The sequence below is a fragment of the Trichechus manatus genome, unplaced genomic scaffold (genome assembly GCF_000243295.1).
Source record: "Trichechus manatus latirostris isolate Lorelei unplaced genomic scaffold, TriManLat1.0 scaffold00184, whole genome shotgun sequence".
Classification (NCBI taxonomy): domain Eukaryota; kingdom Metazoa; phylum Chordata; class Mammalia; order Sirenia; family Trichechidae; genus Trichechus; species Trichechus manatus.
In genome coordinates this window covers 2,770,796-2,789,136 of record NW_004444120.1, presented here as the reverse complement: position 1 = coordinate 2,789,136, position 18,341 = coordinate 2,770,796, and the positions used below count along the sequence as shown (strand labels likewise).

At 40.8% G+C, this 18,341-nt stretch overlaps 1 protein-coding gene across 1 annotated transcript in view; it reads left to right on the top strand.

The window, feature by feature from the left end:
* The window catches only part of GRIN2B (glutamate ionotropic receptor NMDA type subunit 2B), a 486,312-nt gene that overhangs the window by 137,538 nt on the left and 330,433 nt on the right, over positions 1-18,341 (top strand). The window contains exon 2 of the mRNA XM_004387333.2: positions 9,244-9,672. Coding sequence (XP_004387390.1) covers positions 9,262-9,672 — 411 coding nt within the window. The 5' untranslated portion in view covers positions 9,244-9,261. The remainder of the gene's footprint in view (positions 1-9,243; positions 9,673-18,341) is intronic.

The following is an 18,341-nucleotide window of genomic DNA, read 5'->3' as shown; positions in this document are numbered from 1 at the left end:
TTCCTGGTCTAATAGCTTTACAAAGTTCTTATGCAGCTTATACTATATTAATAAAATTTTTTTCCATTTTTTTTGATATATTCACGTAACTGTCACTTGATTCTGTGAATTACTTTGATCTCTATCCTTAAGTTAAGCCATCCTTGCATCCTGATATAAACCACCCTTCATCATAATGTATTATTACCATTTTTAAAATATATTACTTGTTTTGGTTAGCTAATATATTGTTTAGGATTTTTCCCTTTATGTTCACGAGAGAAATGGGCCTGTAATAATCTTTTCTTGTGTTTATCTGGATTTAAATCCAATTTTCCCTCTTTTCCTATTTTGTTCAGCTTGTATAAGCAAGGCTTATTTCTTCTCTTCCTTAAAAATTTGGGTAACCTCATCTCTAAAACCATCTGTACTTACTTTTTTTTTTTTCCCCAGGGGATGATAGTGATGTGTTGGGGGTGGGGGACCTTTGATTACCATTTTGCTCCCTTTAATCATTATTATATTCAAATTTTCTACATTTTTTGCATTCCTTTTTTAATTTTTACCAGATATTTATACATTAAATTTAAAAGTAAATAGTTTTGTAATCTTCTATTATTTTTAAACCTCTGTTGTATATGGGCCCTGGTGTTACAGTGGTTAAGTGTATTGCTGCTAACTGAAAGGTTAGCAGTTCGAATCCACCAGCCACTCCTTAGAAACCCTATGGGGCAATTCTCCTCTGTCCTGTAGGGTCGCTATGAGTTGTAGTCAACTTGACGGCAGTGGGTTTGGGTTTTTTGTTGTATATGGTGTTATTTCCTGTTTTTCATTATGAATTTTATTGGAATTTTTTTGGTCTTTTCTTTGATTTCTCCTGTCAGATTTTTACTATCGTCTTATTAAAGAATCAGCTTTTGGTTTTCTTTGGCTTGTGTTTTATTTATTTCTGCCCTTATCTTTATTATTTCCTCCTTCTTAGGGTTGACTGTGGTAAGTGTTCAAGTCAATAAGTGAACATGTAATTATTCATTATTTATTATTTATTATTCTCTTGTTTTCTTATAACTGTTTTTAAAGATGTAGGCTTCAGAAATTTTGACATATGGTATTTTCATTTTTAATTTGGTTCAAAGGATTTTGTAGTTTCCCTTATGATTTCCTTTTTAACCTCAGAATTACTTAATCATAAGTTTAAAAAATTTTTGGGTACGTGGTATTTTAAGCTATCTTTTAAAAATTTATAATTTAATCGCAATATATAAAAATGACGATTGTTCTATATGGATTCGTTGGAAATTACTGAGGCATTTTTTGTAGATTTAGTATTTTTATGTCCTTAGAAGAAATGTATATTCTCTGTTGTATGTGTATTTCTAGATATCGGAACTAGTTTAGTCTTATCACTCCTGCTTTGTTTGTTGATCACTTACGCCTTTGTGTATATTTTGTATGTTGGATTTATATATGTCTCCTCATGGTTATTTTAGTTGTTGGCTTTGTACATTTCAAGCCTATATTTTTTAGACTCGTGTGTTCATGATTATTGTATCGTCTTGATACTAGTATGTGGAATCTCTCATCATCTCTTTTGATGTTTCTGCCTTTGAATTTTATTTTGTCTTGATATTAATTTTTATTAATATATATGTATTTTATAGTCCAGTCTAATCTTTGTCTGAAGAGTGGGCTTCGGGAATGGTTTTAGTTCTGGGTTAACAGAGCATCTGGGTTGATATTAAAATTTTGATATACGTTCCCACATTGATTTCCAAACAGGGCGTACCCATTTTTACTTCACTTGACTTACACTTGAAGAGCCCTGGTGGCACAGTGGTTGAGCGCTTAGCTAACTGAAAGGTCAGCGGTTCAAACTCACCAGCTGCTTCATGGGAGAAAGATGTGGCACTCTGCTTCCATAATGATTCACAGCCTTGGAAACCCTATGGAGCAGTTCTACTCTGTCCTGTAGGGTCACTTTGAGTTAGAATTGACTTGATGGCAACGGGTTTGGGTTTTTGTTTTTACACTGTATGAGACTCCTTGTTTGCCCACATTCTCTAATGTGGCAGAATTTAAGGTCTATGTGTCTTAGCTTTCTGTTTTTATTGTAACTTTGGAAACGGGACCTGGGGTATAGTTCTGGCAGTTTTAATCTTAATTTTACTCATTATCTATTATATTCCAATCACAGCTTCCTTAGTTGGGTCACTCCAAACAGCATCCTGACTTGCAAAATTTGACTTAATCATTTGTTAAATCACATTTTATCCTTGCTGTTAGGGTTGTCCGAGGACTCAGCGTTCGCTGAGGACGGGGTTCACTCAGTCTCTCACTCAAATATCTCTTCCCTTAAAGTCTGCTGTGGGCAGAGTGTGGACTGGTTCCTGCAATAATTACCCTGCATCAGTTATAGGCATGAGCATGGACTACGGTGGCCTTCTGCTTGATGTAGATCTGGGTATCTCCCAGCTCAAGCTTCAAGGAGACAGAGGGCCAAAGAGGTGAACAGAGTTGACTCTTAGTCCTGTGGCCTGGTTGCTGGTTTTGCTTTGGAACCCTGGTGCCTGAATCCATGCCATGATTTGGGTAGCCGAGCTCCTCTGATTCCCATTACTGACCCTGGCCTGAATGACTCTTGAATTCTCCTGTATGACTGGTGGCAGAGTTTGCTGCTACCCTGAGGCCATTATGTGACATCTTCTTCAGGTAGTTATAGCCCTCAGGGAACTGATAGCTCCTGCCCCCTGTGAGGTTCCTCTTAACATTCCTCTCAGCCTCTGTTTGCCATTGTCTCTCACCCCCACCTCCCACATGCTCACTTTGTGCTTTCATAAATAGCTAGGCTCCTTGAACAGCTGCTATAGAAGTTTAAAGGTAACATCCTTTGCTTCTGTAGAGTATTTTATATTCTTCAAAGGACTTCCATATACGTATTATCATTTGATTCTCTCAAAAACCCTTTCAGATATGTAGGTTAGGTATGTTATCCTGATTTCACCCATGAGGAAATAGAGACAGTGATTAGGTGATGTCATGGATTGAATTGTGTCCCCCAGAAATATGTGTCAGCTTGGTTAGGCCAAGATTCCCAGTATCGTGTGGTTGTCCTCCATTTTGTAATTGATGTAATTTTCCTGTGTGTTGTAAATCCTAATCTCTACGGGTGGTTAATGAGGCAAGATTAGATTATGTTAAAGAGGATTAAGGTGGGGTGTAACACCCTTAGTCAGGTCACATCCCTGATCCAATGTAAAGGGAGTTTCCCTGGGGTATGGCCTACATCACCTTTTATCTTACATGAGATAAAAGGAAAGGGAAGCAGTTAGAGAGTTGGGGACCTCACACCACCAAGAAAGAAGCACTGGGAGAACAGTGCTGTCCTTAGACCCAGGGTCCCTGCACTGAGAAGCTCCTCAATCACGGGAAGATTGATGACAAAGACCTCTCTCCAAAGCCGACAGAGAGAGAAAGCCTTCCCCTGAAGCTAACCTGAATTTGAACTTCTAGCCTACTAGACTGCGAGAGAATAAATTTCTCTTTGTTAAAACCATCCACTTGTGGTATTTCTGTTATAGCAGCACTGGATGACTAAGAGAGGTAACTTACCCATTCTTAGACTCTTGGTTAAGCTGAATGGTATTAGAACCTAGTTTATTTTTGGCATTCCTGGGTAGTGCAAATGATTAATGCACCTTGCTGCTAACCAAAAGATTGGAGATTTGAGTCCACCCAGCAGTACCTCAGAAGAAAGAATTGGCAATCTACTTCCAAAAAATCAGCCATTGAAAACCCTGTGGTACAGTTCTACTCTGACACACGTGGGGTCACCATGAGTCGGCATTGACTCGATAGCAAATGAACTCCTTGCTTTTGATTGATGGTTTTATTCATTCATTCATTCATCCATTCATATTATATGGAGAGGCAGCAGAATGGAAAGAGCAAGGGCTTTGGAGTCAGACAAACTTGCATCTGAAACTTGTTGCCATCCCTTATTAGCTGTGTTATCTTGGTTGTGTACTTAATCTCTCAGAAGGTCCGTGTTTTCATTGGTAATATATGAAACCCTGGTGGCATAATGGTTAAGTGCTATGGCTCCTAACCAAAAGATTGGCAGTTTGAATCCACCAGGCACTCCTTGGAAACTCTATGGGGCTGTTCTACTCTGTCCTGTAGAGTTGCTATGAGTCAGAATTGACTCGATGGCAGTGGGTTTTTTTTTTTTTTTTTAGTATGTGAAAATATGACATGATATTGTCATAAAGAAAACTACCTGGCAAGCAGTAGTGCCTGGCACATACTAAGTTGAACTATCATAGGTCAAAAATGGTGAAATACTGGCATTTTATATGGTTCAACCTAATGGTAAACCAGTATTGACTGTCTTTTATTGAGTGATTCCCTGTTGTATATGAGGCACTGCTAGACCCCAAGAATGCAAACAGAGTTGAGACAAGGTCTTATTTACATGTCTCTATCTTCTGTTACACTATGGTCTTGGAGGGTAGTGCCTGTGTTGCGTTCACTTCTACATCCCCAGCGCTGAGAACAATGTCGGCTAGGTCATAGGTGCTCAAGAAATGCCTGCTGAGCTGAGGAAATCCCTGCCCACAGAGAGGTTACCAGTTAGTTAAGGTAGGCAGACACTTAATAGTAAAATGGTAATAAACTCTTTAATGTGTTTAAAAAGCTATGGTGAGAGCCCAAAGGAAGTAAAGCTCAATTCTACTGCTGGGAAGAGGGAGTGGGGTAGAGAAGAAGGGTAAGACTTCACAGAGGAGTTGTGTCAAGACTAACTGTGGTCTGTTTGAGGAAGGGAACAAAACTACTTTGCTTATCTTGGACTACCTGCTTTCTTGCAAGTAACCCCCTTCTACTGTGTGAAATTGAGTTTGTATTCAAAGCAGGCTCTGTTTGTCTCCCGGTCCCTCTGTGACTGGTATCTCCCATAATGTATTGCTTTGTAAAATGCTTTGCTATATCCTGAGTATAAAAGAGATGCTTGGTAAAACCAGATTCTATTCTTTGAGTGTCACGACTAGCCATTGCACAACAAAGTATAATATATTGTGTGAGAAGAAATAGATGAACATAAGAAATATTTTAAAGAGAGCAATAAAACATCGAAGTGGGAGAGTGTACAGTGCTTTAAAGTTAATAAAGTGTCATAGCAGAGTGGACCACTTTTCAATGTGAAGGAATCTAATTTAGCGATTTGTAAAGGGAGGATTAGAATCCCAGTAGAATAAAGTTAGCCACTAGTTTTTGCCAAATTCTACATCTTTTGATTTCCATGAGAACCCGTCCTTGGAATTGAACAGATTATTATTATTATTGTTATTATTATTATTTTGCCCACAGCTTTTTGAGGTGCTAAGCCTGTCTTTCTTGTCTTAGTTAAACACTAGACCAATGCTCCAATAGACATTAAAACAAAAATCACATTGAAGGAAAAATTTTATTTTGCGGAATGGAGAAACGTGGCGTTCAAACAGACTGCAGTGCTTATTCTGCAGGTAGAACAATGGGGTACTTAACAAGCAGAGAATACAAATGCAAATAGTTTCACATCAAAGAGTGTGCAGGGGAAGGAAGGAGAAATTTACAAGGGATTGTCAAACTGTAAACTTCCTTAACATTAACTTTTAGCCTAACACAAATCTCTTATTTCTGATACAGTTTGACTAAGACAATATTTCTAGAGTGAGACATATAAACATTCTTGGTGTAGGGGCTTCGTGATGAATTGCAGGCTGAGTCAAACCTAGTTGGAGTCCTTGAAATGTAAAGTTGACAATTAGTTAGGAAAGAGTGAAAAAGAGATTAAATCATTTATAAATCTGAAGTCTTTTGAAATGTAAACATTGCTTATCCAGCTAAGAAGGAGTGAGTTAAGGCCCAGGCATTCAGTAGGTGAATTCCTTGGAAGCAGTTAAGATAGTAAGTTTATTTACATAAGTTAAAGCTCCAGTCTCTCACTCTTTGTATTACAGACAGTTAAGACTTTTTTTTCTTGCCCGGTAGGCATTTTTTTTTTTTTTAAAGTTATGGTACTTTAGATGAAGATGTACAGAGCAAATTAATTTCTCATTAAACAGTTAATACACATATTGTGACGTTGATTGCCAATCCCACAACATGTCAACACTCTCCCCTTCTCAACCTTGGGTTCCCCATTACCAGCTTTCCTGTCTCTTCCTTTCTTCTAGTCCTTGCCCCTAAGCTGGTGTGCCCATTTAGTCTCATTTTGTTTTATGGGCCTGTCTAATCTTTGGCTGAAGCGTGAACCTCAGGAGTGACTTCAGTACTGAGTTAAAAGGGTATCTGAGGGCCATACTCTTGGGGTTTCTCCAGTCTCTGTCAGACCAGTAAGTGTAGTCTTTTTTTTGTGAGTTCGAATTTTGTTCTACATTTATCTCCAGCTCTGTCTGAGACCCTCTATTGATTCCTGTCAGAGCACTAGGTGGTGGTAGCCGAGCACCATCTAGTTGTGCTGGACTTAGTCTGGTGAAGGCTGTGGTAGTTGTGGTCCATTAGTCCTTTGGGCTAATCTTTCCCTTGTAGACAGTCAAGATTTTTATAACTGTGATCTACTTCCTTATTTTAACAAACTTAGTCTCTATCTAGTTACCAGTTTACAAAGAACTAGCAGAAATACAGTAAAAAAAAAAAAAAAATCCTAATGAGTGAAAATTAATTTGGGAGTCAGGATGTGGAACTAAGGCTTGATATATACCTATCTTGGCCATAAAGTTATTTATAGGTTCTAACTTCATTTAACATTATCAGCCCTATTCTCTAGCCTCTGTTGATCAAGGTGCTCTTTCTGGGGCCAGCTGCATAAACATTCTTAACAGGAACCAGGCAATTCTTTATCCAGGTTAGAAATTCTGACTCTTGCCTTCTTTGTTTTTCAAGCAGTAAGACTTTGATAAAAGGCTGAATGGTTTCTTTAGAAGAATAAAAATGAAAATATTAGTTTAATTTAGAATGGAGTTTTAATTTAGGTCTGAAATCACCTAATTCAGATATGCTAGCACCTTAAATTATAAAATTCACAACCACAGTCTTCTCTGAAACTGCAGTGCTCCTCAACTCTATGTAATGTTGCTTTTCCTTAAGCTCTAGGGGGGGAAATTCAGGCCTGGTTTTCCTACTAGCCTGGGTATAGTCCATCAGAATGGGTTTCCAGGGCTCTGTTTCCATGGGGACTAAGACCAGAAAACTGTTAGGAGTAAACTTTGCTCTGGCGTGAACCACTGAGCTACTGTCTTATTCACAAGATCCAGACAAGGCAATCGATACAGGTCTCCTTCTTGGCAGTGTTGAAGGATGACTACAACAGCAAGAGTTCCAAAACGTTTTTTGCCAAGAACTGGATTGGATTTTGTGCTTCTTCAGCCATAAAATGTCCCCAGCATCTTACTCCCAAATCATTAATGCCTTTTGCAGTTTGCTGAGGCCAAATACTTCCTTATCTTTTTTTATTCAATACTGTCGGTATTACTTCTTGTCTTTGTTATTTAAACTTTAAAAAATTTTAGTTTCCTAGTTATCTCAGCTTCTTCCAAACAAGCAGAAGATATTAAGCAGCATTTTCATCCTTGATGGTGCTCTCTCTTTTTTTGTAAAAGAATGAGAATCCCTGGTTCTGTCTATGTGCAGTTTGTAGGATATTTCTTTGGAGTATAAAAGGCTTTGTTTCTATACTGGCATGCTAGTTTTATAATGTCACACTAGGTGTGTGACCTCGGGCAAATTACATAACCATTTGGAGCTTCAGTTTCTCCATTTGAGAAATAGGAATAACGTGTCAAATTTATAGGGTTTCTGTAAGGACCAAAGAGATTCATATGAGGAAATACCTAACACAGCGCACGGCATATAACAGACGTACAAAAAATGATTATTTAAAAAAACAGAGGAACAGAAGCAGGATCGGTCCTACTTAAATAAGAGAAGTTCTTGGAGAAGGGTGAGAACAGTATAAGAAGAAATGACCAAGGCTTAGATTCTATAGATAGTTGGGTCCTTAGTTTAGTTCATAGAATGAGACTTAGAGGCACATGTGGAAGTAAAACGCAGGAGTTGCTTGCTGTCAGCTGCTATCTGAAGGGTTGGAGGTTTGAACCTGCCTAGGGGCTCCGTGGGAGAATTACCTGGTGATCTGCTCCCATAAAGATTACAGCCTAGAAAACTCTTTGGGACAGTTCCACTCTGTCACCTGGAGGTGCTATGAGTCGAAGTCGACTTGACTGTACCTAACAACAACAATATAAAGTATTCTAAAAGCTCTTCAGGGTTGCTGAAGAATGTTTTGACTGTTGCCCTCTTTGCGGCAAGCAGGAAGTAAAGGCAGAAAGAATATTGGGCATATGTATCTATAACTCTGTATATCAATCTTTACCAGGCCACGTTTTGTTGCTAGCCTTTGCCGAGCCCACTTTGCTGCTCACCCTGCCTGGTCCCTGCCATCCCCTTGGCCTAAGAGCATCTCAGAGATGGCCAGTGATGATAGTGCCAGAGATTAGGCAGTAATAGCAAGACCCTGCCTGGCGCCTCCTGCGTTTGTTCACTTGGCATGACTACCTGGACCACTGGCATCCTCTTTCCCTCATTTGTCTCTGTCTGTTTGCTGTTGAAGGAGCCCTGGTGGCACAGTGGTTAAGTGCTTGGCTGCTAACAGAAAAGTCAGCAGTCAAACCTACCAGCCACTCTGTAGGAGAAAGATGTGGCAGTCTGCTTTCGTAAAGATTAAAAAACCAACCAAACCCATTTCCTTCAAGTCGATTCTGACTCATAGAAACCCTGTAGGACAGAGTAGAACTGCCCCATAGAGTCTCCAAAGAACGGCTGGTAGATTCAAACTGCTGGCCTTTTGGTTAGCAGCCAAGCTCTTAACCACTATGCCACCAGAACTCCTTGGAAAGCCAGTGGGGGCAGTTCTGTTCTGTCCTGTAGGGTCGCTATGAGTTGGAATTGATACGATGGCAACGGGTTTGGGTTTTTTGGTTTGGTTTGCTGCTGATGGTTATAGCAGTAGCATTTTTTATTGTCTTGCTTAAGGACTTCTGTTGATTTTGAAAGTTTCTTTTACTCAGTTGAGAAAACACCAGAGATAAGAGACCAGGCTGGAAGACAAGCTGGATTTGATGATCAGTGAAAGGAGATAAGGCATTTGGCTTGCAGTAGCCAGCTTATTCAAAGACATATATGGAGTGTGCACCTTATTTTAACTGTTCTCTCTCCTTGTGTTTTCAGGGAGTCGAAGAGTTGAAGATGAAGCCCAGAGCAGAGTGCTGTTCTCCCAAGTTCTGGTTGGTGTTGGCTGTCCTGGCCGTGTCAGGCAGCAGAGCGCGTTCTCAGAAGAGCCCCCCGAGCATTGGCGTTGCTGTCATCCTCGTGGGCACTTCAGACGAAGTGGCCATCAAGGATGCCCACGAGAAAGATGACTTCCACCATCTCTCTGTGGTGCCCCGTGTGGAGCTGGTGGCCATGAACGAGACCGACCCAAAGAGCATCATCACCCGCATCTGTGATCTCATGTCTGACCGGAAGATCCAGGGCGTGGTGTTTGCTGATGACACAGACCAGGAAGCCATCGCCCAGATCCTCGATTTCATTTCAGCCCAGACTCTTACCCCCATCCTGGGCATCCATGGGGGCTCCTCTATGATCATGGCAGATAAGGTAAAAACCCAGGGATACATAGAGAAGAGACTGGGGGTTTTGAAATGAGAATTAAGTGATGCATTTGTTTTCATGTGTAACCTGGTTGTTAAAGACAGAAAGTAACCAGAATGCATTGAGTGAGTGGATAGATCAGGAACTGGGCCAATCACTGGAGATGAGAGTGAGGGAAAGAGGCTGGTATCTAGAAGCTTCTATAGTTACAAACAGGCTTGTGTGTCCATTCGTTTGTAAATGGACTCACTGAAATGACTAAGAGAGGTTGAAGCTTGGAGCTCTGTGATGCATTTTCTTCAAATAGGTGTTTGAATAACACCTTCAAAACTTTAAAACACAGCATACTCTATTCTTCCTTAGTCATATAAGTTCTTATAGGTATCTTTCTTCTCAACCTTTACCCAAATACCAGGTTCATGAATATAAAAAGATACATCCCTTGAGGCAGGTAATGCCTCCCCTCGAAGATACAAATGTCACAGGCAAGGACTTCTCGCAAAGGTGCCCACACTCCTCACATGCATGAATGTGCACATTTGAATGAATTTTAATCCATGGAAACAGTAGCCGTGGCTTTTTCCCCCTGGTTAGACTTGAAGGCAGTGGTTCTTAACCATGATTACACACGCTGGGATGTCCGGGGAGCTGCGAGCACTACCGAAGCCTGGATCCCAACCCCAGAGATTCTGATGTATTGCCCTGGGCTGCTGGACTTTCAAAGCTCCCCAGGTGATGACAGTGTGCAGTCAAGGTTCAGAAGCACAGTTTTAAGGCCCCAAATCGATCCTAGCTTTTCCTGTCTTAATGTTAGATTAATTGTCATATGACAGACTAATGGCTATTATGACAATCTATGCTTATTAATCGTAACCACAGAAAGTGGTTTGTGTTTGTTTTGGCTATGTTTTGTTTTTTCAGTTATTTTCCCTTGCTTTATGAACTATTGCTCCTTGTTTAGGTACAGAACTTCTCACATACGTATTGTCTTCTGCAGTCATTCATATCTTAGAAGGATTCATCTTGCCCAAGGGCAACATTGATTGTTTTTCATCAGCTGGGGTTTTTAACACTTTGCCTCGTCATGATAACCTCTTATCGTTTTCAAAATTGCCCTTATGTTTATGCTTAAAAGATATGCTGTGAGGTTATGATGTCTGTAAACACCTCAGAACCTAGCACAAACACCACAAACGTGTTGAGACCCACCACTATGCAGTGGTCTAGCAGAGACGAAAATAGCCTTGTGTTACCCCTAGCGCCATCTGTTGGCGGCAGGCAGAGACAACGAGTTTCTGATTTGGAGCATAGCTTTATTCTGTGTAGGAGAGGTCAAGTTGAAAGTAGTAGGTGGAGGAATTTGAGTATCATATGCGAAAGCTATTGTTTGATTCACATGGACACAGGTACATATGCTAGAGATTAAGTGCCAGCATGAGTAGCCCATGCTAAGGGAAGTGGGATAAACTTCAGCAGAACGGAAAATGTAGACTATGGCAAAACTCAGTGAGTTTTGGCTTCAGGGAGATTTTTTTTAAACATGATTGTCTTTAGAAAATTGTATTTTAACATTTTGAGGGCACAATATTTCACTGAAAGAATGCCGATATGGATAAAAACCAAATTGTTGAATCATGTTTTTAGAGGAGAGTATGTTCTTAGTTTGAGAGCACTACAGGTAAATAAAATTTTGTTTTTTTTTCTCTCGTGGGCTGTTGTACGACGTATGTTATTTTTCTCCGAGTGGAAAAGGTTATTGGCTAAATTTCTTAGTGGCTCTCTCGTGTCTCTCTCAAATCAACAACAACAATATAGAAATATTTGGTTCGATTCAGATCGTATAGAGAGATGTGGCTCTTTTGTTCCCTGATGTATCCTTGGTGCCTCGAGAGTGTTTACAGCACGCTAGATCCTTAGTGCCTTGCGTGCACTGTTTTATTTAATCCTTTTAACAATCCAGTGAGCTAAGTGGTATTGTTTATCTCCATTTTAGAGCTGGGGAAAACCAGGCCAGAGAAGTTAAATAACTTATCAAAATAACAGAGCTACTAAGTGTGCAGCTAGGACTTTAGCATCAGTCGCTGGCTTCAAAGACTGTACGCTCTGTTGTCTCTCAGGATAATGGTCAAGCTCCCACATACCTTCCTATCGTTTATTTTCTTCTCAGTTATATAGCATTGTGGTGGTAGCTATCTAAAAGCATTTCACCAATGGAATAGAATTGAGAGCCCAGAAATAAATCCAAGCATCTATGGACAACTGCTTTTCGATGTTAAATGTAATCCTCATGGTAACCACAAAGAAAGTCAATAAAACTACACACCAAGGTAAAGAAGGGAACAAAAGACTCAGCAATCTCAAAAACAACACTAACAAGTGAAAGGAAAAGAAAGTCTATATTTCAGAGCTGGGCCCTGAAGGTAAAGAAGAACAAAAATGCCATTAATGTCACAAAAAATAAAAGCATAATAAAACTATTTTGTCACTTGGTTCATAATCAGGAAATACTATTTTTGTTTTTGTTTTTCTGTGACTCCTACTAGAAGAGAAAAATAAAGAGGGTATGAAATGGAGTAGCACATAGATGTGGCACTAATCCATAGAGGGCCCATTGACTGCTGCCTTCTAGGGGTCAAAGAAAGATTAAAGCCAATCAGGTGGGTTCTTCTGGGTCACTATAATAATATAACCCCTTGGGTCTCTTTCCCCTTGCCCCTCCTCCCATTACTGCTACACCCAAATATTCCACCTTATCTTTCCCTCTCCCCCTTAAAAAAAGTAAGTGGACAATTATCTTTAGGCTATTTCCTAACAGCCTTTATGAATAACATCTGACTTTTTTATTGTAGCTAAATGTATATAACAGAACATTTCAACCATTTTTAAGTGTACAGTTCAGTGACATTAATTACATTCCCCATGTTGTGTAACCATCACGACTCTCTCTCCAAATGTTTTTATCATCCTTCACGGAAACTCCAAGCCAAAACTAAACCACCGCCATCAAGTCAATTCCGATGCATAGCGACCCCCTGGGGTTTCCAAGGCTGTAAGCAGACCGCCACATCTTTCAACAGAAACTCAGTACCCCTTAAACAGTACTTCCCCAATTCCTCCTCCCACCTATCCTTGGTAACCGTTAGTAAACTTTGGTCTCTATGGAATTCTAGGTATTTCAGGTAAATGGGATCATACAATCTTTGTCCTTTGTGACTGGTTTGTTTCACTCAGCATAATCTTTTCAAGGTTCATCCATTTCATAGCATGTGTCAGAACTGAATAATATTTTTTAGTTGTTGTTAGGTGCCGTTGAGTCAGTTCTGACTCATAGCAACCCAGTGTACAACAGAACAATACACTGCCCAGTCCTGTGCCATCCTCACAATCGTTGCTATGTTTGAGCCCATTGTTGCAGTCACTGCGTCAATCCAGCTCTTTGAAGGTCATCCTCTTTTTTGCGGATCTTCTGCTTTACTAAGCATGATGTCCTTCTCTAGAGACTGGTCCCTCCTGATAAAATGTCCAAAGTACATGAGACGAAGTCTCGCAGTCCTTGTACTTCTTCCAAGACAGATTTGTTCGCCCTTCTGGCAGTCCCTGGTATATTCAATATTCTTCACCAACACCGTAATTCAAAGGTATCAATTCTTCTTTGGTCTTCCTTATTCATTATTCAGCTTTGCGTGCATATGAGGCCATTGAAAACACCATGGCTTGGGTCAGGAGCACCTTAGTCCTTAAAGTGACATCTTTGCTTTATAACATGAGTTTTGTTTTGTTTTTTAAATGGCTGAATAATATTCTATTGTATGTATATATCACATTTTGTTATCTATTCATCTGTTGATGGACACTTGGGTTTCTAACTGACTTTTGACCAGTAGAGAAGAGTCTCCAAAAGGTAGACAATACCCGTTGCTGTCCAGATGATTCCAACTCATAGCGACCCTATAGAGTAGAACTGCCCCATAGGGTTTCCAAGGAGCGGCTGGTGGATTCGAACTGTCTGACCTTTTGGTTGGCAGCCGAGCTCTTCACCACTGCGCCACCAAGGCTCCAAAAGGTAGACAGTGGGAGGGAAAAGGAGAAAAAAGATCCTAATAACACAAAAGCTGAGAGGCTGAGTTGCAAGGAGTTGGAGGCCCTGAGTAGGTAACTGCAGAGAAGGGTATAGTAGTAATCACAGGGCCAGAGAGGACAGCAGCACCAAGATCACTGGAGCCTCAGAGCAGTGTTAACAGGCTTAAAGGATTTGCATGAAGACAAATAAAAATAATTCCCCCACCCTATCATCAGGCAAATAAGCCTCGGAGCAAGTTTCCAAAAAAAAAAACACCTCAAATTCTAAGGCCAGGGATTTTTTTTTCTTTAATTGAAGCTTATTATTTTTAAGTACCTTGGCAACATTTTAGAAAGATAGAATGGAGACACAAAGATTAATAACTTTGAATCTACTTATGGGGCAACAGGACAAAACATTTGAAATTTGACTCGTGAAAAATTTAAGAAATACCATAGCTTCACTAAATTTAAGGCTTATAGAGTTATCTGAAGGGTGATGAATAAGGCCTTCCATTTTTGCCTCCCTCTCCTAGGACCTAGGTAGTTGCCACTATATTTTTACTTAGTTTTATTTCTTTTGTTAGTGCTTTTCAAATAAACACTAACTTTTTAAATACACTTGTGGAAGACTGCATTACAGGGATGAGATCCCTGTACTCATGAAGTTTGTGATATAGGAAAGACAGCAATGTTACAAAGATTTCTTGACAAAAATAGACGTAAGTTTGTTGGCTAAATAGCATGTGTTCACTTAGCTCTGGTGGCGCAATGGTTAAGTGCTCGGCTGTTAACCAAAAGGTCGGTTCGAATCCACCCAGCGGCTTCATAGAAGGTCTTGGCTATCTGCTCCTGTAAAGATTACAGCCTAGAAAACCCTATGGGGCAGTTCTACTCTGTCACTTGAAGTCACTAAGATTCTAATGACTACAATAAATAAATACATGAGGTAGTGGCCAGCTTTCCCAGTGAGGAAATACACCTTGTATCTCGGCAGGAAGACGCATGGGAGCTGGTTAGCAGAGCTGTCAAAAGCTCAGAATTTGGAGGCAGACAGCTGTTTTTAATCATCAGTTTGTAGATGTGGGATCTGGACTAGTCACAAACTACTTACTCTAAGCCTTGGTTTCCTTGCCTGTATATTAAAACCAAACCTGTTGCCGTTGAGTCGATTCCTACTCATAGCGACCTTATAAGACAGAGTAGAGCTGCCCCATAGGGTTTATGGAGGATCCCCGGTGGTGCAGTGGTTAAGTGTTTGGCTGCTAACCAAAAGGTCAGCCGTTCAAATCCACCAGCCGCTCCTTGGAAACTCTGGGGCGGTTCTCCTCTGCCCTATAGGGTCATTGCGAGTGGAATTGACTCGACGGCAATGGTTTTTTTTTTTTTTTTCTTTTAAATCTTTATGAAAGCAGATTGCCACTTCTTTCTCCTGCAGGGTAGCTGGTGGCTTCAAACTGCTGACCTTTTGGTTAGTGGCCGAGCACTTTAACCACTGTGCCATCAGGATTCCTTGCTTATGTATTAGGGATAATAATATATACCTTATAGGGTTATTGAGGATTAAATGAGATAATACATAAAAAGTGCCCAGCACAGGATTTAGCAATTTAGCTGAAAGTAGTATGGAGCAGTTTGAAGAAAGGGAGGTTTCGTGATACAGGAAAAGAATGAGAAATAGCATCGCGGCCAGTTGTAGAGACTTTGGGAAGGACTCTGAAACTTGGGGTGGGAGCCTTGGTCCTACCCTACCAGGGAAGGTGGGACTCATCAATGGTACGGAAGCCTGCTATAGCCAAAAGGGCTTGTTCAGTTAAAGAAAAGCTGTAACTAGGAAAGAACTGCTAGGCACTAATCATGGAAGATTGTTTAGAGTAGGAATGGAGAACGTTTAAAAATGTGTCAGGTGCTTTTTGGCAGTTCCCTACCTGAGTATAAAGACCTATATTATTTTGCCTTGCTATAATTGCTTTTATTCTCCCTAAGATCCTGGATTTAGGATACCCCCCTAAATCCAAATAATGAACTAAATCTAGAGGTATTTCCATTTTATTTCTAGGAGGCTTCTCTGCTGATTTGCTGAAATCTTTCCTAGGTTTTCAGATTTTAGCTCAGAAAGGTTAAGTAACTAATCCAGGATATCTCAGCTCACAAGTAGCCATGGGACTGGGATTCACATCCCAGAAATACTTATTCTGAAGCCCATGCTCTTTCTATTATACAATTCTGCCTTAGATAGCACTGAACTGAGAATTACAACACCTGAGTTTTTGTCTCCAGCTTTGAAACATTTGGGCAAAAAAGTCCTCTAAGCTGCATGATACTCAGCTTAAGATTTATAGTTTGTTTCCTGCCCTACTGACTTTACTGTATTTTGAAGATAAAATGAGATAAAATATGTAGACAGTTTTGGAGAAATACTGTGCAGTAAATAAGGAGTGGTGGTAGGGAATGATAGAGTCAGAGGTCACTGTTTTGCCACTGCATTGAGACCCGTGAAAATGATTTGGGTGGAAGGTTAGGAAGAAAAACCCAAAGGTAGAAGTTATACTAGGATCCCTGTATCGAAATCGATTTAATCCAATGCAGTTCTGTTCCCCTCTGTTTCAATTCTGACACCAACTGCCCATTCATTACTTCTTCCTCTGATCCTAACCCCCAGACCTAGGTCAGACCTCACAAATTAAAGAGCACAGTCCTCCAGACTGCTGTGTCTCCCTAAGATCTTGGATGTCAGCCACAAGCTTAAGGGTCCCTATGACACCCTCACTTCTGATGTGATAGCTACAAATTTGGGGGTTCCCTCTATCCCCTCAGGATACTTGCCAGGTCCTACACCATCCTCACAATTGTTGCTGTTCTTGAGCTCATTATTGCAGCCACTGTGTCAATATATCTTGTTGCCATACTCAAAGAAGGAAGAGGGGGAGGGTGGTTAGATCAGGAAAAAAAAAAAACCCAGCCCAAACCAGTTGATTCTGCCTCATGGCAACCCCAAGTGTGTTAGAGTAGAACTGTGCTCTATAGGGTTTTCAGTGGCTGTGACCTTTTGGTAGTAGATTGCCAGGGCTTTCTTCAGAGGTGCTTTTGAGTATATTCAAACAGCCAGTGTTTCAGTTAGTAGCTGAGTGTTTAACTGTCTGTGCCTCCCAGGGGCTCCTAAATCAGGAAAAACCTTTGCCAAATCCTTGACCTCATGTCACACGGCTAATCCCATATGGAGGTTGCAAGTCTTCCTAGTGAGGTGGCAGGAGTAGGTAATGGGTGTGGAGTCAGTCAACAGACAGTGTCTCTCAAAGAGACTAGTAAGTGATAACCTGGGATGTCACCAAGGCCTGTGTGATTGTAAAGCCCAAACATCTCTTCTCTGCCATTTCCCCTGCCTCACAGCATTCAGCGCGTCAGAAAATCCTCCAGCATAGCTGGGCAGACCCTCTGTGATGCTCTGTAATCCTTGCACATGTGTGGGGTCATTTTTTCTCCCTACAATGGCTTTTCCAGATCCTTAACATTCTGCTGGCTCTCCCTGTAGCTCTCAGTAGCTGACTCACTCTGCAAGGCCAAGCTCTGCTTTTGTGCTCTTGGTCCAGTCTCTTCACATGTCCTCCAGAACTAGGACCTTGGCTCATCAGTTATTTTCTCTGCCTCCTTAATTGTCAGCTTACTTCTCTCTGCTGGAATCTTCCTTGTAGCCTGCTAGTTCTTAGGGGATGTTTGGAAATGTCTGGGGAATTTTGGATTGTCATGGTGACTGGGGGCAGGAGGAGGTAGTGCTGCTGGCATTTAGAACTTGGAGACCAGGCATGTTAAATGCCCTGCAATGTGTGGCGTAGTACTCCACAGGAAAGAATGGTCTTGCCCAAAGTATCGCTTGTGCCCTCATTGAGAAATACTACTGTAGCTCATAAGCATACTCACATAACTCCCAAATTTAGCAAACAAACATGAAAGCTTTCCTTGACCCTGATGGCCCCTCCTTCTCTCCTTATTTTCACAGTTCAGCTCTTTAAAGGATAGTCTAAAATTCATGTGTTCACTTCCTTACCTCTCACTTTCTCCCAAACACCAAATCCAATGGACTTTTCACATCTTACTTGACATCCTGCAGCTTTGGACACTGTTGATGCTTTTAGTGCTATTCACAAAAATTATGATGACAAAAATAAGGGTAGATTTGGTGACATTGGGGATGAGAATGCGTTGAACATGAATGGGTCATATAAGTGGAGATGTCTAGTAAGCAGTGGATATGGGACTGGAGGCAAAGAGTTATTTGGGCTGGAAATAGAGATATAAGCCTCATTAGGAAATAGTAGTAGAAGCACGAGGGTGGATGGGATGGCTCAGAGGGAACAAATGGAATAAGAAGTGAGCCAAGGATGGAATCTTAGGGGGCACCAAGATTTAGGATTTAAGGAGTGGCCAGAGGAGGTGGAGATGATAAAAGAGCTAAGACAATTACTAGAGAGATGGGAGGAGAACAAAGAAAGGAGAGGGACTGTGGAAACGAAGAGAGAGTTCTAAGAGGGAGTAGTCACTCAGTCTGGGGGTGGACCCAGACCACTTCCTTCTCCTCGCCATGGTTACTCAAACAGTAACCAAGCCTTGCTAGCTCT